The sequence below is a fragment of the Panulirus ornatus genome, chromosome 69 (genome assembly GCF_036320965.1).
Source record: "Panulirus ornatus isolate Po-2019 chromosome 69, ASM3632096v1, whole genome shotgun sequence".
Taxonomy (NCBI): domain Eukaryota; kingdom Metazoa; phylum Arthropoda; class Malacostraca; order Decapoda; family Palinuridae; genus Panulirus; species Panulirus ornatus.
This window is the reverse complement of record NC_092292.1, coordinates 12,471,496-12,496,144: the sequence shown is the minus strand read 5'-3', so window position 1 is coordinate 12,496,144 and position 24,649 is coordinate 12,471,496. Positions and strand designations below refer to the sequence as shown.

At 46.8% G+C, this 24,649-nt stretch overlaps 1 protein-coding gene across 1 annotated transcript in view; it reads left to right on the top strand.

Annotated features, from left to right (window-relative positions):
• The first annotated feature begins 1,947 nt into the window (after positions 1 to 1,947).
• Positions 1,948 to 24,649, top strand: part of LOC139747625 (B-cell lymphoma/leukemia 11A-like) — a 125,822-nt gene continuing 103,120 nt past the window's right edge. The window contains 1 exon segment of the mRNA XM_071660114.1: positions 1,948 to 2,593. Coding sequence (XP_071516215.1) covers positions 2,464 to 2,593 — 130 coding nt within the window. The 5' untranslated portion in view covers positions 1,948 to 2,463.

Here is a 24,649-nt window from a genome sequence, read left to right as displayed (position 1 = left end):
AAAAACTTTTTCCCAATGTGCGTATATAGCTATTTTTTTATTACATTATTAGAAATTCGGTTTCCCCGGGGGAGTCTAAGATCGGTAATGAGTGGATATTAAAATCAATAGATTTAAAAACTTGCGTTGGTCTACACACACACACACACACACACACACACATGGGACTGGGGCGGGAGATGGTGGGTGATGGGGAGGGGGTGTAGACGAGTGTGGCGGCGGCGGTGGTGGTGGTGGTGGTAAAGGGGGAGGGGAGGGATACGAGAGAAGGGGGTACGGCCTGGTGTGGGGAGGGGGGGATGGAGGCGGTTTGTGGGGGGTGGGTGGGTGGGGAGGGTAGGTACGGGAGGGAGAGAGAGAGAGAGAGAGAGAGAGAGAGAGAGAGAGAGAGAGAGAGAGGAGAGGGAGGGGGAGGAGGAGGAGGGAGTAGGAGAGAGAGAGGGGGAGGGGGGGAGGGGAGGGGGCGGTCGCGCTATGAATGAAACTGGTTAACTTTACGTGAAGTAAGTTTCTCGCCGCCGTCTTGTTAAGTCTCTTTAGGGAAGACAGTAGCGTAGCGTGAGGAGGAGGAGGAGGAGGAGGAGGAGCGCCTGTGCCTCTCTCTCTCCCTCCCTCCTCACTCCACACACACACCCCCCCAACCGCCAGTGTTTGTTGCTGGGTCTTGACGCTGCGCCACGGGGTTCTTCTTGCTGCTAACTCTGGACTCTCGTAGAGTAGTAAATGATCGCTCCCGTTACCACCTCTTTGCCGAAGTCGGTGAGGACGCGCACAGAGAGATGAGAGCGCGAGCGAGTCCCATGTGCCCACTTTTGCATGAGAGAACTCGCATGAGTAAATCATGAGACTCATTACATGTATATATATATTTTTTTCTCTCTCTGTCTCTCCTCATTTTTACCATTTTGTCTACGCGAGAACAAATCTTTTTTTTCCCTGTGGAAGAACAACAATGACTGGCGACATATGTTCAGATAAAGCTATCTCTCCCGAAGACAGTGACATAATTCAAACTGAGCGAACAGAAGTGAGGGAAAACAGCCTAAAAAAGGAAGATTCGATCTTTTTATTTCATGGTAAAAATCAGATTCCCAGACGAGCTAACAGGAGACTCGGCGTCAACATGACCTGGATTGCACCGCTGGACACCATCGAGAGAGAGAGAGCAGCCTTTTGGGTATTGTAGCGTTGCAGGTGATAACAGCCCCCCCTCACCCTGGGACATTACCTCCCACTCACCCAGGACACCTTTCCCCCCAACACCTCGCCCACGACCTGGCCAATAAATCAAAAGTTGTATCCCATTTTAGAGCGAGGTTAAGACAGTGCGAGGAGGAGGAGGAGGGAGGAGGGAGGAGGAGGAGGAGGAAGGTGGTGGTGGTGTGTCGGCCGCCGCGTGTGGGAGACGGACGGAGTGTTGTTGTCGTCCGCCGCTAGATACCGCCACCGCCCGAGTCGCGCTGTTTCCCTCACGTTGCTCTGACCCCCCCAGCCAGCCAGCCAGCCAGCCAGCAACCCACCTGCCCGCCAGCCAGCCAGCCCTCCCTCAAACTCACGGGAGTAAAACAGCTATATGATAGTCTACTATAAGTATCCGTTGGGGCTTAGGGAATAAGGCTAGATGATCGTGGCGTAAGGCGTTTATGGGATGAGTATAAATACAAGCGTAATGACTTTAAAACTCCCCTTTATTTATACACAAGGACCACAGCCTTCCATAATTACCGCCGGTACACCTGTGAGGCTCGAATCCAAAGGCTGCTGAACATTAAGGGTAAAAATGCATCTACGTGTGTCAATGTGCGTATGAGGGGAGTATGTACGTGCGTGTGTGTACGTGTGTATGTGTGGGTGCCTGTGTGTGTGAGTGTGTGAGTGTGTGTGTGTGTGCGGGGTCGTGGCGGGTCCGCTGAGGCAGGGCGGGAGGGTGGACCGAGGACCCGCCGGCCAGCACTGCTCAGTCACCCAGCGGACATAGCGGCGCATGGACTTGCCGCACCGCCCAGTTGCCGCTCAGTCCACCACTGACACCCGACCCAGGCGGCGGCACACAGCGGCGGCTCTAACGCTGCCACCGCATTAGTGGCAATCCCCACACCTGGCCCAAGACTCACCTGTGTTTGACCCTGAGGACTGACCAACATTACGGGATACTTTTTTTTTTTTCTGAAAAGCAATGGTGATGGATCTAATGATGTAGATAAAAGCAACCACGCACACGTCAAAGATTTTTCTCTCGCGGGAAGTTATCTTTTCCCCTTCCCTCCCCCCCGACTCCATTCCTTGTTGTGTCGAGTGAAGAAAAGCAATTGGAAAATTTACACTACAGGAGAGAGAGAGAGAAATATATATAATAATAATAATAATAAAAGGAAAGGTGTAGAACGTCTGTAGTGGTGGTGTGGTGGGAGGTGGCGCGGGCATGATACTGAGGTAAGGGAGGAAACTGCGGCCATCTCCTGTATGAAACTCCGCAGTCCTGACTCGGATAAGATGGAAGTGTTGTATCCGGGTAATCTGGCTCTGCTGAGCATGTTCCTCAAGAACCCAGAGACCGACAAGGGAGAGATCAAGAAGGACGAGGGAAAGAGAGGTGAGGCGTAATGTTTTGGCGCTCTTAAGAGGCACCTGCTTCATGTTGGGCCCGTCTGTTGAATCTACTAATATACCTGTCATGTATTTATGGTACGCGGAAATGTTCTGTAGTGGTTTCGCAGTACCAGTGATTTATTCTCTAGGTGTAACTTGAACTAGATCTGTGTCATAGCCCTAGAATTTTTTGTGGAAAAGGCTCAAACAAAAAAATATGTAAGGAAATTTTTAAGGAACAGTTTTTTGTTGTTGTATGTTATTTCTTGTGCAATCTCACTGTGAATTCTAAGGTTTCAGAAATACAGTCTAGAAAAATTCACGTCTCATCTCGCGCACCAGTTGGAAACGATTCATTATTCCACGCGTTGCTTTGGGAGGATTTAACTGTGACTGTGACAAGTTTGATTTGAAATCTTTCTCTTTTTTTTTGCATCCATCCAGTTATTTCAATTGTAGAGATAAGAATTACCCTCATTATATTCCCAGTCCCTCGGCAAACCGCCCGCTCCGCTACAGGAATACGCGAAAATATTCAAACGTGAACAATCAGAATTTTCATAGAAAATATATACTCCGAGGGAGGACAGTCGTGTCATACAAGGAAGACAGGAACGCTGTGAAATCCAGCATCGCACACAGTCTTGCCACAGTGTCTACGACCAGCTATGCCACAGTTCGAGGGGAGAGCACATCCTGTCTGTCTCTCACTTACTCCCTCCCTCTGTGCCTCGATCGGCCTCCAGCACGTGTCCTAAAACAAAGACCCGCTACATAACACAGAGGTGACGTCGGAGGGGGGAGGAGGGCATCAGTACACATTGGTGACGTACGTTGGGCGGCAGCGAGGTTTTTGCACGAGTTGCGTCCGGGCAAAAAAAAAAAAATACACACACACACACACACACACACACACACACACACATAAGGAGGGTGAGGACGCGCGCCCCAGCCGCCGGCCCGGCTCTTGCCCCCCATTCATTCTCGCAAGATTCTAAGGCCCGTGCTAGGCACTAGGAGGTCTATTCTGGTGAGTGAGACACGCAACAGGAAAGACCTCATGAACGGAAGAAAGTCATCCTCTTGTTCACACGAACAGGAAACTTACGTGTGTTGAGGAGGTGAAGTTAATCATTGCCGTTTCGACATGTTGTGTCCGATACTGAGAGTGAGCCCCCCTTCTTGGTTTATTTAGCGAGTGCTTTTATACAGCAGGCTGAGGGCAATGCTGTGAGAGCCTGGTATGTTGTGACTTTTGCCTCGTGAGAGAGAGAGATGACGAGGAGCCGTTGGCTTAGCATCGTGCAGACTGGTCATTGTTTGAGGTGGCAGCGTCCGTTACGGCTTCAGCCCACAACAACAACTGCAAGTCAGATGGGACCCTTATTTCGTACACACTGCCGAGACCGCTCTTGAACACACCCCCTCTCTCAACATGTCACCAACAGTATGTCACCATCTCTCTTGAATCTAGTTTCGGCATCGTGTCTCACGTTGACTGTGGATTATAACAATTTAACCCACTGCAAAATATTTCTGTTTTGGTCAATGTGTCATGTATGGGAGGCCACCATTAGAAATCATTACCTTAATGACACGTGAAGCATCTTGATTAATATTATTCTCAAGGTTGTATATTTCTGAACGGTATATGAAGAACCTCTTAAGGCTTACTTCAGTGGGCAGATTGTGTTGTGATCTCAATAATATATTAACAACCACGTGTATCAAATATTATTAGTAACATGATATGATATATAAGCACAAGAGAGAAAGGGCCATCGCCATGAAATAAGCTCAGGTCCAAGAATGCACGAAGACCCCCAGATTCTGAAGTTTGAGACGGTGTGTTAGAGGAAGCGAGAGACAGACGAGATTACAGAAACATCGATTGCGTAATCAGGATTCGAGATATAGTGATTTACATAAACGACCTGATAGATAGTAGCTCTAAATTGCTATTATCTCGAGGCCGTAGCTATTTCATCATGGCTCCTGCTGGAGACATGAGCAGGACTCTGTGCCCAAAACACGACTGGTATACATAGACCTGTTCAGAGTTGCAGCAGGCGCGGCAACCACAGGCCCCGAGCGACAGTGTCCATAAAGTAAGTCTGCCAAGTGAGTGGTCAGTGGGACGAACGCCCCGAGGGAGGGATACTGGGATAATTTAGTATCATGCTCATTGCCCTCCGTGTCCACAGGACCAATCAGGCGGAGGGGAGCCAAGGGCCGCTCGTGTAGGGAATTACATTAATTGCTGCTTATTTCCTGCACTGAAAGATGGGCAGGAGGGCTCCGTTGATGGGATGGACAGCAGGGTTGAAGGGGAAAAAGGGGTCGGATTGATGAGAGGAAAAAAAAAAAGGCGGGAGAAAGGGACCTGTGTTTTATAAGGTAAGGACGAAACTTTTCAATCTCGCTTGGCTTAGCAGCGAGAGAAAGATGATCCACGAACAGGATGGCCCTAGTAGCATGCTAGGGTTGAGAGAGAGAGAGAGAGAGAGAGAGAGAGAGAGAGAGAGAGAGAGAGAGAGAGAGAGAGAGAGGAGGGGGGTCAAAGGTCAGAGGCTAGACGTTAGCTCAGGGACGTTGGATTTGATGGGGAAATAATGACTGAACCAGGATTGCACTCCTTAGCCGGATGTGGAAGGTGAAACTACTGTATTATATCCGGTGGTTTGGTCAACCAAGTTGTCACCGGAGGATGTGGTGGTGTGTTTTGGTGGTGGGGGAGGGCGAGGGAAATGAATATGTTTGACCGAGAGGTGTCGCTCTGCACTGCTTACTCTTCTGTTGTGAACAATCTTACGTAAAACCCTGATGGTTAAATGAATGCCATTGTAAACACGAAGCGAACGAGCCCCGTGCATTGCACTGTAAATCGATTTAATTTACAAAGGGAATGTACGGTGGGGTCCGATTCCTATAACGTCAATCCGTACCTCATCATTTATTTACATGGTATTTGACCATTATAACGAAGTTCAATGTAACACTCTTTCGTTATGTCACAAGTTTGCAAAACTTTTTTTTTTCCCCCCTCTCGAAGTTTTCAGAAATTTTGGATCATAGAGATGTATTTAGCGAAGGTATTTCCTTACAAAATACATAATTGCCATTGGGGGGTAAAAACGGAATATGGTTTTAGAATCGAATATGCAGTTTTCATTGACCGGTATAGTTTAACGTCTATATAAAGGCTCTGTTTTGTTATTGTCTTCTGACCTCTGTATAAAGGCACGTCTTATGAAATAGCTATTTTTCAACCTTGTCGATAATATCCGTTCTATCTTATATAGAATCTGCTATAGATACTAATCTTTCATTCTATAGCAAAGCAAAATTGTATATGATGCCCTTTGAACCATTATGTAATGGCGTTCCCTTGATGGTATCTGAATCATATTAGAGTTTTATGGCTATGATTTTCTTTTAGGGTGGGAGTGTGTCCTTATATTTCCCAGTGAAGACCTCCTGAAGTTATAATATATGTATCGACAGCTGATATCCTTTGGCCTCTTTATAAATATGTTCTTGGTGTCTATTGCTGGTTTCCATTGCCCTCCTTATAGATATGGTCTTGAGTGTGTATCCTGTAATCTCCTTGTATACACAGAAGCTCTTCATTGGACATCCTTCAAATCCCATATATATACACACACACTCATGAAGGCATGTTTCAACCTTCGCGTGATGGGTTCCTTTGGGACTATATATCCTACACTGCTTAAAGGTGCCTTTTTAGGATGGTGTCCTTCCGCTGTGGACCGTAGTAGCCTTAATAAAGCAACACACATCTGATAATTTTGTTATTAACCTGTAAGTGAACACAGGATGACCCACGTGCCATGGATAGCTGGAAACACGTCGCGCCTCCCCCTTATAGTCTCTCTCTCTCTCTCTCTCTCTCTCTCTCTCTCTCTCTCTCTCTCTCTCTCTCTCTCTCTCTCCCCATGCGCCTCATTCCTATTCGAACAACTCAAGAATCCGGTCATCAATAGAGATCGAGAATGACCCCCCCTTTTCCCCCCTTCTCAATTCCCCTCGACTCGTCGTCGTCGTCCCCCTCTCCCCCCTCGACAAGATAGAGGGTTTGTGGATGACCCCGGGAAAATTAATGTGTGTGTGTGTGTGTGTGTGTGTGTGTGTGTGTGTGTGTGTGTGTGTGTGTGTGTGTGTGTGGAGTCTATATGACCACGGTAAATTGGTCACTCTGTGTTATGGCCTGTGAAAGATGCCAGCGAGATAGCGAATGTCTGGGTTCTCTCTCTCTCTCTCTCTCTCTCTCTCTCTCTCTCTCTCTCTCTATCTATCTATCTATCTATCTAGCTATATCTATTCATCTATCTATCTATCCATCTATTTCTTGCTGGCTTTCTCCCTCTCGATCCTCTGATCTCACTAGGGGTCTATTCTCATTCATTCTTCCTCTCTCTCTCTCTCTCTCTCTCTCTCTCTCTCTCTCTCTCTCTCTCTCTCTCTCTCTCTCCTTCTTCTTCTTCTTCTTCTTCTTCTTCTTCTTTCTTATCTGTTTCTCTGGGTTATCTTGTATGTCCCTCTGGCTCAAGTTTCCCTCTTCTAATCTCCCTCAGATCCCGCCTTTTGCCGTCTGTTATCTTCTAGTGTTTCCCTCTAATTCTATTTTGCAATAGACTTTTCCCCTATTCATTGTACCTGGTCCTCTCTATTTCCCGATCTATATCATTTTCCTTTTCTCTGCCCTATTTCCTCATCACACCTCTTCTCTGCTCCTTTCCCTTATCGCATCTCTTCTCTGTTCCATTTCCCCATCCCTTCTCTTCTCTCTTCCATTCCCTCATCACATCTCTTCTCTGTTCCTTTCCCTCATCACTTCTCTTCTCTGTTCCATTCCCCCATCACATCTCTTCTCTGCTCCATTCCCTCATCACTTCTCTGTTCCCCCTTCTACATAGATTTCCTAGTCAGTTTTTCACTCAGTCTACGCCTCGTTTTTGACATCTGTCTTCTTTATCTTATCTTTTCTTCTCCTTCCTCATTCTCCCCAGGTTGCACTCTTGCCCGCCGCACGTATTTCACGGCGCCTTTTATATCCACTTCTGATGTAATGTCTTGTATTTCAAAGCCAAAGTCAGTTTAGCATGAGTCGCTATATTTCACGTTATATATATATATATATATATATATATATATATATATATATATATATATATATATATATATATTTGCAAAACAAATGCGTTTATTCGTGCAAATTACAGTTTACGTTACCGAGTTTAAAAACTAGACTATTTGATCCTTTTGAGGTACGTTTAATTGATTACTAATTAGCACTAATTGATCATTATGGATTTTTACTATCAAGCACTCTTCCGTGTGTGTGTGTGTGTGTGTGTGTGTGTGTGTACACGCCAGCCAAGGGATCCCATGTGCACCAGACGCCCTCGGAGCGCTGGCGTCGGCCGCGTCTCCGTTGAAACCTGCGGGAGTCTCACGCCCTTCTTCCCGTTTTCTCGCGACCTCTCGATCCCCAACCTCCGCCTCCCCACCCACCCACCCACCCACCCCAACCAGTTGACCCTCCTCTCCCTCCCTCATCCCCTTCCCCACCCCGCAACCGCCGCTACCTACCATCCGTACTGGCGCCCTTCCTCCCTCCCTACCTCCTCAACTCCGCCACCAACCCCAACCCCGTCTCCACCCCCTACACACACACACACACACACACACACACACACACACACACACACCTCTGCCCCTCCTACCAAACTCTCACCCACCCACGCAGTTAGCCCATCTGCAGAGAATAAATCCGATAAACATTTTGTTTTCGAGGGGAAATTGGGGAAAAAAAAAAGGAAATACTCCTCCACTCTACTGCCTGACGAAGGAGCATCCACAGACTCCTCACCAGGTGGAGGAAGACGACGACGACGACGACGAAGAACCGCCCATAATCGAACTGCTTCGAAAGCTTCAACTTTAGGGTCGAAACAATTAATATTTTTCCCACCTTGTAAGAATCGCAATCACGAAGGACGGGTGAGGGAGGGTGGGTGGAAGCGATCCACGCGCTGCAAATTCTGTTGCTGACCGCATCGATAGAGACCCCCGCGAGCTCCATTTGGACCGCGAGCGCAGACCCCGCTGGACAAAGGCCCCCCTAGTTAACGACATTACGGCCTGGGAGAGCCAATCACAGAGGAGGATTTAAGTGTGCATTAAAGTCTGTCTAAAATTATTAGCACCGGCTTCCACCAATGAAAACCTCCGTGTCTGTGTCTATTCAGCAATCTTCTTCTTACCCTCCCTCCCACCACCCCTTCGATTTAATGGTTCGAATCTTCCTTTGTTTACCGGCAGACCCAGTTTTAACCAACCCACCCCCCTCTACCACCCTCACACTTTATCCATTTTTTTTTAGATCTTTGGAGACGAAATGATTAATGGAAACATTGGTGTCCGGTGAGCCCCAAGTGTGAGAAGATATCAAAGATGGTGAGAGGAATTCCCAAGTGTGACTTGAGAGGAATTTCCGAGTATGACTTGATCTTTATAGGATAAGAGTGACTTTTCCTCAAGTATCGTAAAAAGGGAATAGCGAGGACTTATGGCGTATAAAATGTCATTGCTTCAGCAGCTTATGGTCTCTTGTTAAATTGAGGCCATAAAGGAGTGCGTCTGTGTTGCGCCCACTCGAAGCTGTCAACTAAATTACGCAACTTGTGGGTTCAGTAATGTACGCCAGGATCAACTGTCGCAAAATAATTAGAAAACATTCATTATTACGTAACACGAATTTAACTGCATGTTCTGTTTCTGTCGGTGCAACTTTCTTAAGGATGATTGATCTGTAGTGTAATTGTGTATGTATATATATATATATATATATATATATATATATATATATATATATATATATATATGTCTCTTCGATGTCTATCAACTGACTGTTATATTTCTCTCTTGAGTCTCCCCTGATGATGTGATTATTACACGAAAGTGCACTTGGGAACTTTTCATGTATCATTTTCCCCGTGGACTCATAGGAATATATATATATTCCCTGTGATTATCTTTATTGCTATAGACATTTATTGTACGAAACTTGGCAGGTAAGGTCAGGATCGTATAATGGATGTGTCCCAGTTAAAACAAGGGGTCCTCTGTACCTGCTCGTATTTTCTAGCATCCTCACTGTCCGTCTGTCGTAAATTAGGCTGATGATGGGCTGAGATGGTCTTAAAAAAAAAAAAAACGCAATTTTCCATTCGAAATGAGTACACTTTGGAACTGAAGTAGATAAGGCTGTAGACTACACAGATGTAACTATGTCTCCGTCGACGCGGTGTTAATGGCTTTGCTTTTTGGACATCGTCTTTGTAAAGTTCCCTAGCGGAGGAGGTCTTCACACACACTCTCTCTGTGTCTGCTACATCTACACTGCAGGAAGAACTCCACATCAGACATTTCAAAGGTAGGTAGCCACTACCGGTGTTATCTCCATCTCCTCCTCGTTTGCTCTGGGTTGCATTTGTTCGGTCGTCTGAGGGATGTCAGTCGGGTGTGCACTCCAGGTGAGCGAGGGCTGAGGTGCGAATGAGAACCGTGTGTTCTGATCGATTAAATGCGCGGAGGGAATGGTATCAACTTCGTCTTTAAACGTGTCCTGAGATTAACGCTCCCGAAACTCTTCTGCTCAGTGTCTCCAATTTACGTGTGGGTTCCATAAGTTTTGATACCTTCAGATTTAAGAGCAAGTGTTGTACGTCTCGCTGCTGGGAAATTGGCATGTCCAGAAGGCTCTTAAATACGCGTTCGGGCTCTGCCGTGTCTCTGCTCGTGATGGTCCAAAAGGAAAAAGAAGGTAGATCCCAAAACACGACCTTGCGGTACCTCACCCGCCAAAAACTAACGCCTCCAGTCAGGCCACAGCGGAGTATAAATCCATTAACCACACAAGCGGGGAATTAGTCTTGAGAAGACGATCAGATTATCAAGTTTTTTTTCCTTTATCTAAGTTATAGATTTCCAAATAAATGAAATAAATAATTTGGATATCAATAAATTATCTCGAAATTGTACTAGTCCGCCATACCCTTCAGCGAGGTTAGGGAGTGGAAGTCGGTTGACGGTGGAGAGCGAGACTGGCAGCTGGTGTATGTACAGTCGGCCTCGCTCACTGACGACTTGACTAGACTCCCTCCCGGGTCGGAGCCGAGATGGTCAGTGTTCGCGCTTAGGTCACATGAAGTGCGCCGATTTTTTTGCGATCATCTCGGAGTCAAGAGCCTTTGTCACAAGGACCGATTAGAACTATCGATATGTCTAAGGCGAGTTATAGTCTATATATATGTTATTGAGACTTTCATATAACGTGGCGTAACTCATGACCACCGTTGTTAGGAGAGGGGCATTTCGCCGGCAAGCTCACACCTCCCCCTCTCTCTCTCTCTCTCTCTCTCTCTCTCTCTCTCTCTCTCTCTCTCTCTCTCTCTCTCTCACTCTCTCTCACTCTCTCTCGATGCTGCCTTCGGCAGTCGTAGTGTCATCAGCAAAAGAAAAAAAATGGGGGGGGGGCCTTTATTATATGACTGTCGAGAATAAGAACCCCAGTTTCTACGAGGAGGAGAGGAGGAGGGAGGGGGGAAACTCCTCACCTGAAAAATGATAATCCCTCTCCTGCATCTTGTTTAGCGTTGTATATCGCCTGGGCTGGACCTGCTGTGGGTACAATATACCGCAAGATTCATAATGATATTATGTATTGCTTGTGTTCTCCTCCGTCTCTCCCCCTCTCACCCTCCTCCTACCTACCACCCGACCCTCAGGGGGTGAATATATCTACATCCCGGAGGCTGTGAAAGATTACGATAGGCCTAAGATTCTCCAGTTTTGCTGGAGATGTATGCGTCCGCTTTTTATCTCAGGAGATGCTGATGATGCTGATGGTAGAGAGAGAGAGAGATGGCGATGGCTGGTGTTCATGGTCACGATACATGGGCAGTGAATGGTAGTGACGATGCGTGGTGGCGGTGGAGGAGGCGGTGGTGTTGGTGGTGGTGACGACGGAAATGGGTGAGGAGGATGATGGCTGTAGTGAACGAGGATAGGAGGGAGATGGGTCACCTTGCGTGACAAGGCAGTTATGAATAGCTGTTGGGCGGGAAGGTTTTCCACGCGTGTGCCGGCCGGTCGGTCAGTCAGTCAGTGACGTGGGTAATGGTGAAATGGTGACGGTCTACTTGGTTGGTGATGGTGATGATGTGATGGTGAGGATGCTGAGGTGGGTGGTGATGGTGATCAGAGGGTAAATGCATCGGCTGGTGGTGATGTGATGGTGGTATACCACCGACTAGTGGGGGAGAGGGATGACTTTAAAGTGACGGTGAGGGAGGTGACGTGATGATGTTGGTGAGGAAGATGCAGTGAAGACGGTGGAAGTGGTCCTGATAATAATGGTAATTCTGTGTAATGTTGGAGATGATGGTGATTCATGGCCGTGGTTCTGCCGCTACACAGTGGTGGAGATTATAATGGATGTCCAGTGTAATGGTGGAGATGACGGAGATGAACCGTCTTGGTAGTGATGGTGAAGATTCTAATTGGTGGAGATGATACTATGAAGTGGTGATGAAGGTGTTAAGTATATGTAGTGGCGGTGATAATACCCAGTGGTGGAGATGACAATGATAAGTTACCTCTCCGAATTCTCATGGTGAAGACGATGGTTTCCGTGTGTTGGAGATGGTGGTGAGACTCCTTATGGCGAAGATGGTGGAGCTAGAGCAGCTACGTTGGTGGTAGGGACTGGATTGTGAGGAGGGTGGCGGAAGAGATCCCATAGTGGGTCGTGGGTCTTTCCTTAGTCGTATTACGACAGACGCATATGATCAAGCCTCGAAGGTGTCGGTATAAAAGGGGTTTTTTTCTTCTCACAGTAACACGGCCGTTTTAAAGAGGTGGTGTTCGTAGGGACTGCTTCTTTTTTATGGGTTATTAGAGTAAGGTTACTATAGAGAGGTGGTCGCTGGAGGTAGGCTACCCTCGGAGATGGTCGGGAAAAGGAGATGGTTTAATCCAAGAGGTGGCCGCCAAGAGTAGGAGGTGACTGAAGGGAGATGGTCGCTTGAGCGAGGTAATTGTTATTGGAAGGTGAGTCGAGGGAGGTTATTGCCATAGGACTGTGGTCATTATAGGAGAGAGGGTCGTTGTAAAAGGGAAGGGAGGGGGAGGTAAATCGTCGTAGGGAGGTGATCTTCTTACCGAGGCGGTCGTTATAGTGGAGGTGGATTCCCAGAGGGGGTAGGTGTTCGCTCTAGGGAAGCGCGCCATTATAGAAGAGGTCATCGCTCAGTGGAAACAGTGGACGCAGAGATGTTGATGCTCACCTCACTGATTATGATGATGAAGACGCGGGTGGGGGAAGGGGACGATAATTACCCCACAATAAACACTGAGAGTGTGGTGATTGCACACACCCCCACCTCAACCTTCGAAAGAAAACGGGTAATGCTGTTGAGCGACGATGATTCTGATGATGGCACAGCCGATGACGGTAAGACTGAGAAGATAATGATGAATAGAGTGAGAGTGGCAGAGACGACGACGAATAGGATGACCAGCGATGATGAAGGATGATGATGATGAGGAGGAGGAGGAGATGAGGGACACGACGACAACAAAGACCTCAGCGTGTCACTGGCCTCAACGACCGACCCTAATTCCTAACAAGGCTACAAGTGTACAGATAACGAGACGACAGAAAACAAGGCTACAAGCAGCAAAAACCACAGGTAACGAGGCTGGTAGGCTACACATCACAACCCTACAAGGTGAAATGACTTGACCTAACAAGGCCACGGGTAACAAGGCTACAAGCAACAAGGCTACAAGTATAAAAAAATAAAAGACTACAAGAAGAACACATATAACAAGACTGAACGTGAAACGACTACAGGCAATACAGCACCACTGTAACGAAGCTACGGGTAACGAGTTACCAAAGACTGGAGGAAAGAAGGCCCTTAGGAACACGGATACGTACAGATGAAGAGGAAACTGGAGGGTAACAAGACCACATAGAGGTAATAACAGATGCGGTGAGGGATGATTGGGTTGGGGGGAGGGCGTGGTGGTGGATCCTACGGCTTATACCACCCTCCCACCTGGCTAACCCCAACAGCCAACCCCCAACCTTCCCTACATGCTAATAACTGGCTGCAGATTACCCGCACACGCGCCCCAATTAACCCCCAGTAGCCCAGGTGTCATTATTAACCTGATCTGTGTTGTCCCAGCCCAGCCCTTCCAATCCCTCACTCTCTCTCTATCTGTGTTGTCCCAGCCCAGCCCTTCCAATCCCTCACTCTCTCTCTCTCTCTCTCTCTCTCTCTCTCTCTCTCTCTCTCTCTCTCTCTCTCTCGCATCCTCGCTCCAGGAGCCGAACTGTAGGGGTGGAAGGCCTCCAAAGGCATCGTTAAGCACAGACAACCTCTTCACGTGTTTCCACGCGCCTCCACCTTCCTGACGCCACCTTCATCCGAAACTGTTTCCAGTTTACGAAAAGGATCCGATCCTTTATATTTCCCGATACCCTTAACACAGTTCTAGTTAAGAAAAAGAGAAAAACATTCCTCGTCTTCCAGTGTTCTGGATTCTATTACAGTCTTCAGAATCTATTATTCAAATGGCCATTACATAAGCGGAAGTGTCCGATAGTCTTCTATTCCATGGGGGTTGAAGTAGGTGACAGGGAAAATAATCGAAATCTATTATTTATACTGACATTTCATCAGCCAGATGATCTTAATGTCTTGAGCTTTTGTTCTTTAGATGAAATTGTCGACTTGAATTCACCAAAAACAAAAGAGGATATCAACATTCAACATATCAGATGTTTGTGATCTTCGAACATATTCTTTTTCTAAGTGTAGGTTAATCTGGCTCCCGATTTCCGTCGCTTTTTCGTTACACACAGTTGACGCCTCGGACATCTATTTCCTTAAGATATACCGGTATCTAAGATATACCTGTATCTAAGATATACAGGCATTTAAGATATACCGGTATCTAAGATATACCTGTATCTAAGATATACCTGTATCTAAAGAGAATCTAAGGCAATATCTTTGCCTTGTCATTACGTCCATCATTCAAGGTTAATACTTGGTGATCATTTATTATCTTAAAAAGTCAGTGTGTGTGTGTGTGTGTGTGTGTGTGTGTGTGTGTGTGTGTGTGTGTGTTTGCAAGTGTCTCTCAAGACAACACACACACACACACACACACACACACACACACACTCCATCCGAACGACATGTGCATACAAACACCCACGTATCACCCAAACACACTCACGTAACACCCGAACACACACACACACACACACACACACACACACACACACACACACACACACACACCACAACATGGTACGCTTCAGTAATTACCACCTACAGACTGCACAGTTCCCTTGGATCCACACAGTTGTCTTGCGACTATCCACACAACTAGACAATTGGCAGTGCTTGTTGATAATTAGAAGCCGCTATCCGCATAATCCCTTGTTTGTACACGACTCCCTCCCAAAACCACTCCAATGTATCAGGTAGGCTTCAACCAGCCAGCCGTGTAAATTGAACCAAGGGACAATACAGCAGCTGGCGCAGGCTCACGGGGAATCGAAGGAGTCCGGACACTACAGATGTGGGACCGGGGAATCTAAACACACCAGAAGGGGTTAGGGAGAGGGAAAACCTTATTTCGGGAGGAGGGTATGTTTGGCTCGGTGTTGTATAAGGCGGGGGCGTGTTCAACCCCCCCTCGGTACGTATACACGTTCCTGCCTAAGTTGTGTCGTCCATATTTGATGACACACGATTGTCATGAAGCAGTGACATTTATCCTGTGACGACATGAAATTTGAATGTCATGGACTCACTCAATGATGCCAGTGTATAGTGAGTACTTGCGCATCAGGGATTTGCAAAGGTACAGACTCACAAAAAGAAGAGAGAGAAACAAACAGACATCACAGATCTCTGCCTGAATCTCTCTCTCTCTCTCTCTCTCTCTCTCTCTCTCTCTCTCTCTCTCTCTCTCTCTCTACATACATATATATATATATATATATATATATATATATATATATATATATATATATATATATATATATATATATATGTGCGTGTCTGTATTTGTGTGTGTGTGTGTGTGTGTGTGTGTGTGTGTGTGTGTGTGTGTGTGTGTGTGCTCGCTAGCGTTAAACGAATCAAATATGGATTAACGTGAGATTACTGTTCCTACGGAGCTAGAGACGTGGACATGTAATCTGTGAACATTCATCGAAAGATCCGTAACAGCAGGTATGTTCAGTGACGATTTCTTTGTGGTGGTGGGAGGGGCGCGGAAGGGACAATAAGGAGCTGCAAGTAATAATCACAGGAGGCAAGGCCCCCACTGGCAACAATGGCCGAGGGAAGGGGTGGGAGGACGAGGAGGAGGAGGAGGAGGGGAATGGAAGGAGGGGAGGAGGAGGAGGTCGGGCGGGGGGTAGCGGCACAGCCTGGCACCCCCTGCAGTGCCAACTAACTCCTGCAGGAACACGAGTCCGTCTGCTCCAGCTCACAGACATGGGGACGCCTATCAAGATATTGCCATTATTAATGTTCTCTCAAGGGCCTGCAAGACGTACACTTCACGATCGCTCGCAGCCGTGCCCTTTGGTTGTCTGCCTCTATGTGATTGTTCTTGTGCGTGGGAGTACGGTATACATGGGGCAAGCAAGATAGTACTCGAAATGATGGACTGTGACAAGGATATCTGCTGGAGGGTACTGATACTACGTGGTGATACATAGGAAAAGCCAGACAGGAGAAGATCTTGATGGTCTATAAAGAGGTTATCTGCTGGAGGTCTACAGCAGTAGTATGCTAAATTCTAAAGCCAAATAGACAAAGGCAGGGTAGTATAACATGGCTTGTATCTATCGTGTTCTTATATAGTCTATAGATTCTAAACTGGTGTACTTGAAGGAAATCATATGCTTCATATGTTTCTGAAAACGTATCGTTGACGAGATACGCAGAATTTGCTCAAAATATTGGCGACAGTCACATCACAGTCTAAAACGTTGATCAAGGTCACTACTATACACTGGAAAAACGTCCTCCACACATTCACCACACTGTCCAAAATAACGCTAACACCGTCACAGCCCAGCTCCAAACTTTGTCCACGGTGATAACACAGTCCAAAATGCTGTTCACAGTCAACAGTCACAGCACAGTCCAAAAGATGGTAATGCAGTCACAGCAAAGTACAAAAATCTGCCAACTATCACAACAGAGACCAAAAGCGTTCGCAACATAGTCACATTACAGTATAAAAAGGTTGGCGACAGTCACAAGACATTTCGAAACTTCGTGCACACAGTCTACGCACAGTCCGAAGCGTTACCAACCAGTCATAACACATACCAAAACGTTGGCTTTCGTCACAACACAGTCTAAGACGCAGACGACAGCCATAACATAGTCCAAAATGATGGCGACACTCACATCATAGTCCAAAATGATGGCGACACTCATATCACAGTCCAAAATTATGGCGAAAGTCACAACATAGTCCAAAATGATGGCGACAGTCACATCATAGTCCAAAATTATGGCGACAGTCACACCATAGTCCAAAATTATGGCGACAGTCACACCATAGTCCAAAATGATGGCGACAGTTACATCATAGTCCAAAATTATGGCGACAGTCACACCGTAGTCCAAAATTATGGCGACAGTCACACCATAGTCCAAAATGTTAGCGACAGTCACACCATAGTCCAAAATGATGGCGACACTCATATCACAGTCCAAAATTATGGCGACAGTCACACCGTAGTCCAAAATTATGGCGACAGTCACACCGTAGTCCAAAATTATGGCGACAGTCACACCATAGTCCAAAATGATGGCGACAGTCACAACATAGTCCAAAATGATGGCGACAGTTACATCATAGTCCAAAATTATGGCGACAGTCACACCGTAGTCCAAAATTATGGCGACAGTCACACCATAGTCCAAAATGTTAGCGACAGTCAAAACAGTCCAATATGTTAGCGATTAGCGACAATCAAAACATAGTCCAATATGTTGGCGACAGTCTCACCATAGTCCAAAATGTTAGCGACAGTCACAACATAGTTGAAAATGATGGCGACTGCCTCAACTTATTCCAAAAGAAAATTGTCCGTAATTACATGACCTAATGTACGCGTTAGTGAGAAACAAGTTCGCTGGGAGACACATGTTTGGGATAAATTTAATTATCGATTTTTACTGAAACGAGGCAGACACAGACCGTAGACTTGGGCCACTGCAAGTCTTTTCTATTGCCGCCTGCTGATGCTGGTGCTGCTGCTGCCTCACAGAACAACGAGGAGTTGCCTGGTGACGCCTGGCTCTGTCAGGGCGGCTGGTAAATGTTATCATGTTACGATAAGCTCCGTCTCGGGAGTGACAGATCGCCGAGAGTCAAGGCCAGTACGCTGATAGTGAGGGGAGGTGTGAATAAAGAAATTCTGGTTGAAAATATAACGCACCCCTTACGAATATTGCACAAATTTACCAAGTGAATCTCTACATTTCGTCGGGTGCCGAGGACGATATTTGGCGAAATCAGTAACTACTTTCGAAGTATCGAAGCCAAAGTTTATGAATTCGAAGTTTAGTATCTTGAAATAGAGGAATGCTGACCTTGAGCTTCAGGTCATGGTCAGCCATCTTTCCGAGTAGCCCTACACAGCAATCGCGTCTCCCACACACCACCAACACAGAATCCCCAACACCTGAAGGACATCAACCTCCCCTTCTTTCTCTCTCTATCCACCAACACTGCTGCCAGAGTCATCGTCCACCACCACCAGTGTACACACTACTACATTCCCTTCTTCCATATGATCACGTAAACAGCAACCATAACACAGCAACAACAACAACCCCCCTCCCCTAACAACACACCAACACTGACATCCCCCACACCACAATTTACACCACCAGCTACACTCCCGAGCCCCCACCACACAGCACCCACTACCACCTACCTACACACTGCCACTTCCCCACCACCTCCATTCCAGCCCTTTCCTCAACCCCCCACCATCCCTCCTTCCTCGGGATCCCCACAACCAGTTTCCCAGCAGCGCAACCACCACCCCGCCCCTTCCAGCCCAGCCCTCCATAGCCCGCCTGCTGGAATAAGGAACTAATTTCTTTCCAGCGATGCTTTATCTGACAGCCGGAGTCCAGGGTCAATAATGAGTAGCTTTGGGTCCCTGGAAGAGGATTATGCGAGTGTCTTTTATTACGAGGTACACTGCGGGGGCAGCAGGGCCCCTCTCTCTCTCTCTCTCTCTCTCTCTCTCTCTCTCTCTCTCTCTCTCTCTCTCTCTCTCTCTCTTTTTTGTAATATGTGGCGCGATTAGTTACCTCTGTGGCTTACGTGAGTGCTGGAGAGTGAGGGAACCAACGAAGACGGGAGGGAGGGGAAAAAAAAGGGAAAGGAGAAGTGAGAGACTGTGAAGAAAAAAAAAGATGAAGAGAAGATGGATGATATAAGAAGGAAAATGGTCGAATGAAGGGGAAGGGGGGGTGCAATAGACAAAGGCATAAAAAAAGGAGATTGAGGGGAAATAATGAATATGAAACAAGGTACTAGGAAGCAGGTAAGAGACGGGAAAGGCATGTGGAAACGAGAGAGATGAGAGACAAGGTGAGGTTAAGAAGGCAGAAGAGGAGGAGGAGGAGGAGGAGGAGGAGGAAGACGTAGTAACAAGAGACAGAAGGAGAAAAGAAGAGAGGAAGATGGTCCCTTTATCCTCACTGTACTAACAACGATGATTATATTCATAATTTGTCAACGTAATTAAGACTTAGGTTCTCCATCTAGGTATACACCTGATGGAGCTTGACCATCACTACAAACCCATGTCTGCCAGTGTCACCCCCACCCAACCCAACCCAGGAGTCTTTCCCCCTAACCCCACTACACACACACACACACACACACACACACACACACACACACACACACACACACTGTGTTTCAGATGACCAACAACAACACACACTCCCTCTCTTAAACCCCCTCCCCCCCACTGCGGCTCTTCGGGGCTACGAGAAATCATAAAATATATTTTGAAGCCGGACTCAGCGGTGGTCCCTTTATGGTCTCTGGTCACCGATGTGCCAACCCAATCATAAAACGGGAAATTCATGTGGCTGCCTCTGATTGGCTGAAAATGTCCTCGTAATGAGACAATATTGGGGTTTTCTGGAGAGCCGGCTACTGTGTTAGGAGGGCTTACGAGATTATTAATGATATTCTTAGCTTCTTGGCCTTGAGTCCTTAGCTTCTTGTCCTCGAGTTCTTAGCTTCTTGTCCTCTAGCTCTTAGCTTCTCGTCCTTGAGTTCTTAGCATCTCGTCCTCGAGTTCTTAGCTTCTTGTCCTCGAGTTCTTAGTTTCTCGTCCTCGAGTTCTTAGTTTCTCGTCCTTGAGTTCTTAGTTTCTCGTCCTCGAGTTCTTAGCTTCTTGTCCTCGAGTTCTTAGCTTCTCGTCCTTGAGTTCTTAGCTTCTTGTCCTCGAGTTCTTAGCTTCTCGTCCTCGAAGTTTCGTTGGTTCGTCCCGCCCTCGCCCACGAAGAGCTAAGGGGTTTCTTTTATCAATTTCTCTGAGAATTAAGTAAGAATTTGATGTACCTTTCTGATTCGGTGTTTTCACTGGCATATTGCATCCGAAAACTCAGCCCTACCATCTGATTTAGACACATTTTGTCTTTTATTAGACACGTTTTCTTCCCTCATTCCCTATGGATCTTTTTCTAATTATTCCTTTCACTTCTTTCAATATTTTTCTTCTGGAATCTTGTTCGCTTTCATGTGAAAATCCCCAAGTACTTTCATTCCTGGGATGGCTGACCCCCAGCCTCTGTTCCTTCCTGTGTAAAAGATGAGAAGATAAGAGACGCTGTGATGGAATGCAGAAAGAAAAAGAAAATGGGAAACAAATGCGAATATCAATGAAAGAAGAGGGAAGAAGAGGAAGAGAAAGAATGAAAGACATGGACAAGAGATTAAGAGCAACTAGAAATGATAAATATGACACTAAAAGATAAGATAATTGTGGCGACGCAGACGAAAGAACAGAGATTAGTAGAATACGAAGAACACGATGATAAAGAAGAGGAGGAGGAGGAGGAGAAGAAGAGAGAGAGACTATTGAAAAGAGTGGGTGACGGAGATGGAGCGGCTCTATGGAAAGGAAAAAAAAGAATCGAAAGAAATGTATGAAGCGGGCGTAGAAACACGGATGAAAAAAAAGAAAGGGGGGATAGGTAAGGTAGAAATAATGACGGATAAAAAAAAAAAGAAGAGGAGGAAGAAGAGGAGGAGGAGGAGGAGGAAAAATCAAGGGACAGAAGAAGGAAGAAGAGTGTGTTGGGCAGAGGTCATTAAGGAGGTACCGTGAGCCGCGCCAGATCCCGGGAGACGCCTTATTACGGGCCGCGTCCGAATCCTCCGCCGGCTCCCGCCCGCCCTACACACCTCCACACACACACACACCCGCCCTACTCGGACGCCGACGAGCGGCACCTAGACCTACCTGGAGGGAGGTGACCTCGAGGCACCCGGCCTGCAGCAGCACCGGCACCTTCTTCTCCTCCTCCTCCTCCTCCTTCTCCTTCTCCTCCTCTCCCTCCTCCTCTTCTTGGAGGAGCTCGAACCGACAGTCGCCTACAACAGAGGGACACGGGACAATCATTTCCTTTTTTTTTCTTCAACATGATTTGAGATGATTCGTCGAGAGACAGAGATAGAGGGGTAATTAGGTGGCGGTCAGGTCAGTGCCACTGTCTCCAGCAAAAAGGGCAGCCCAAGACCTGGTCCAGAAGGGCCACTGGGCGGTCACCAGTGCAGGAGATCTGGAAGCAACACCTGCAGAAGGAACATGATATAAATACTCAGCAGTTACTCGAATACTCAGCAGTTACTCGAATACTCTGCAGTTACTCAAGCAACTTTGTCGCAGTTGTGTATTAACTGTGACAGTTAACAACCATAGCTGAATCGCCACGAGGAGCAGTAACAGCTGAACTACTTGTTCTGCACCAGCAACTATACTTGATATACCAAAAGCAACAAGAATGATAGGTTATCTATCAGGAGCAGTAACACCAGTAGCTGAACTACTGGTTGCAACAGCAACACAAGTAGCAGAGATAACAACAGCTAAACCACAAGTAGCAGTAACAGTTAAACCAGCCGTTGCAACGGCTGAACTACCATTAGCATCATTGAAACGATCCGTTCCAATGGCTGAACTCAAAGTAGCAGCAGCTACACTGCCCCTTTGCAACGGATGAACTACCACCACCAGCAGCAGGAGCTAAACTACCTCGTTGCAACCCCTGATCTACCAGCAGTAGTAGTTAAACTACCCCTTTGTAACGCCTGAACGACCAGCAGTAGCAGTTAAAGTACCCCTTTGTAACGGGTGAACTACCAACGATAGCAGTTGAACTACCGCTTTCCAACATCTGAACTAACAGTAGCAACTGAACTACCCTTTTAGCAACATCTGAACTCCCAGCAGCAAATATTACCAAAACCACCACCCACCCACCCACCCCTTTTGCAACCTCTGAATTCCCCAGTACCAGCTTAAGAACTACCACCCCTTCTGCAACCTCTGACCTCCCAGCTGGTACCAGCAGCGGCGGCGGCAGGGGCTGCGGAGGTGGCGGTGGTGATGGAAACGGAACCAATTATGAACAACGAAATCATCGAGGGGGAGGAAAAGGCTCAGCTTCCACGATAAATCTCTCTCTCTCTCTCTCTCTCTCTCTCTCTCTCTCTCTCTGTCTCCTCTTTATTACAGGGGAAACTGCTTATCAATTACTGCCTCGTTAAGTCCCGGGATTATGTGCACAACTGTTATTAATGGACGATCGAGGGTTTTTTTTTTTGGTGGTGGTGGTGGTGCGTCGTCGTCCCTACCTCTTTAACCTTCTAATTAATTTGACATTCTACAAGCCTTGTCCAGGTATTGATTTTTCGCTTCATCGAGTAGAATTCACGAGCATACTGTTGACCAGGGATGTGTTTTATCTCCGGTTTCATTCGCGCCCGGTCGACTGCGGGACAATGGCCGGATCCTCACCCACGGCCCAAGCAAGACCATAAGCCTAGAGAGCATAAATGGTCAAAATCCGAGATTCCATCCGTATAGTCGGCCCGCTGACCAATCGTCAACTGGACACCCTCCGCCGGCCAATGGGAGCCGCTCGGCCGGAGTGACGTCACTCATTGCATCATTAGTTCCGGGGACTGGACGCTAGCCATTGGTCAGCCGAGGTGCCAGGCCCAAGAGCAAGCCGCTCGCTCTCTCTCTCTCTTGATGTTCATTTGTTGTTTCTTGAGACTGATGACGTCGACGGAGGAGGAGAATGATCCCGTATTCTGATCGATTGGAGAAAACACAACGGAGGAAGAGAAGAAGGAGGAGGAGGAGGAGGAGGAGGAGAAAAGGCGCTGATTCCCCTCCGCTGCCCACAAAAATAACAAAAGCGAATGTCCTTCATCTTGAGGAGTGTGAAGCACTCTAGTGTTGCATTACCCATGTAAATCCTGTCGTGTCGCTGCAGACCCTTAACGCCTGAAGGAGACCACAGACCAGCCGCGAGTGACCAGTGAAAGCCTCCGGGGGCGGGGAACAGAGGACGTGTTGTAAAGCGGCTTGTAAAAGGGGAGGTTGTGGACAGCCGCGCATCTTGTTGTGCCTTGTGGTGCCCGAGTCTTCCTCCTCCGTCTTGGCGGGGAGGGAGGGAGGGAAGGAGGTTGAGAGGGTAAGGGGGGGGGGGGGTTTTAGCTTGAGGAGGTGGTGTCCGTGTTGTGACTTGCTTGTAAAAGGGGAGGTTGTGGACAGCCGCGCATCTTGTTGTGCCTTGTGGTGCCCGAGTCTTCCTCCTCCGTCTTGGCGGGGAGGGAAGGAGGTTGAGAGGGTAAGGGGGGGTTTGGTTTAGCTTGAGGAGGTGGTGTCCGTGTTGTGACTTGGAGGTGGTGGCCTGTGGTGGTTTGTGGCCGTCAATGTGGCTTTGTCCAGTGCTCAAGTGGTGGTCTCTCTCTCTCTCTCTCTCTCTCTCTCTCTCTCTCTCTCTCTCTCTCTCTCTCTCTCTCTCTCTCAGTAGGGGATCTTAAGCTAATACAACCACCGGTGAACAAGAGGATTCGAACAGGGATGTGACGTGTTCGCTCCTTGATCGTTTCGTGTCCTGGGACATATGCGGAAGTTTGGCTCATGTTATGAGAGGCTTGCTTGCTTGGTTAACGACGCGAACGATCCGTGTCGGATAGTGTGATACAGATAACCTTATATTAAGCATTTATGATGTTAAAACAATAGCCGGTCAAGCTTAATTTAAGAGGATTTCAGAAGGCCCCCAAAATAGAGGATAGTTTAGTACAAGGATCATGACTGTAAAGTGTGTGAACCTTCTTGGCTATACCAGTAAAGCCTTTAATATATGTACATATATAGCATTGTTTTCCTATCATGTACCTACCTAACCATAAAGCCTTTATAGCAATGTTTTCCTTGTATGTACCTATCTAACCATCAATCTATCTATCTATGTATCTATCTATCTATCTACAATATATATATATAGATTCTATTTGTAATTAGTCCAGACCATCTTTCTAAGAGAGAGTTCTGGCGTTTCTCTAACACCTCTTTTCCAAAAGCTCCTGCAGCTCAAGGATGTGCAGCGTCCAGAAGCAGGGAAATGTAACCTCCTTTGGAGTGAGAAGGACTGTAACAAGACTGTATGGCCAATTATGACTTTTTACTATAGGTCTAACTTCGAGCAGGCGGAAACCGATAACATCTATTATATATAAATATATATATATATATATATATATATATATATATATATATATATATATATATATATATATATATAAATATATATATATATATATATATATATATATATATATATATATATATATATATATA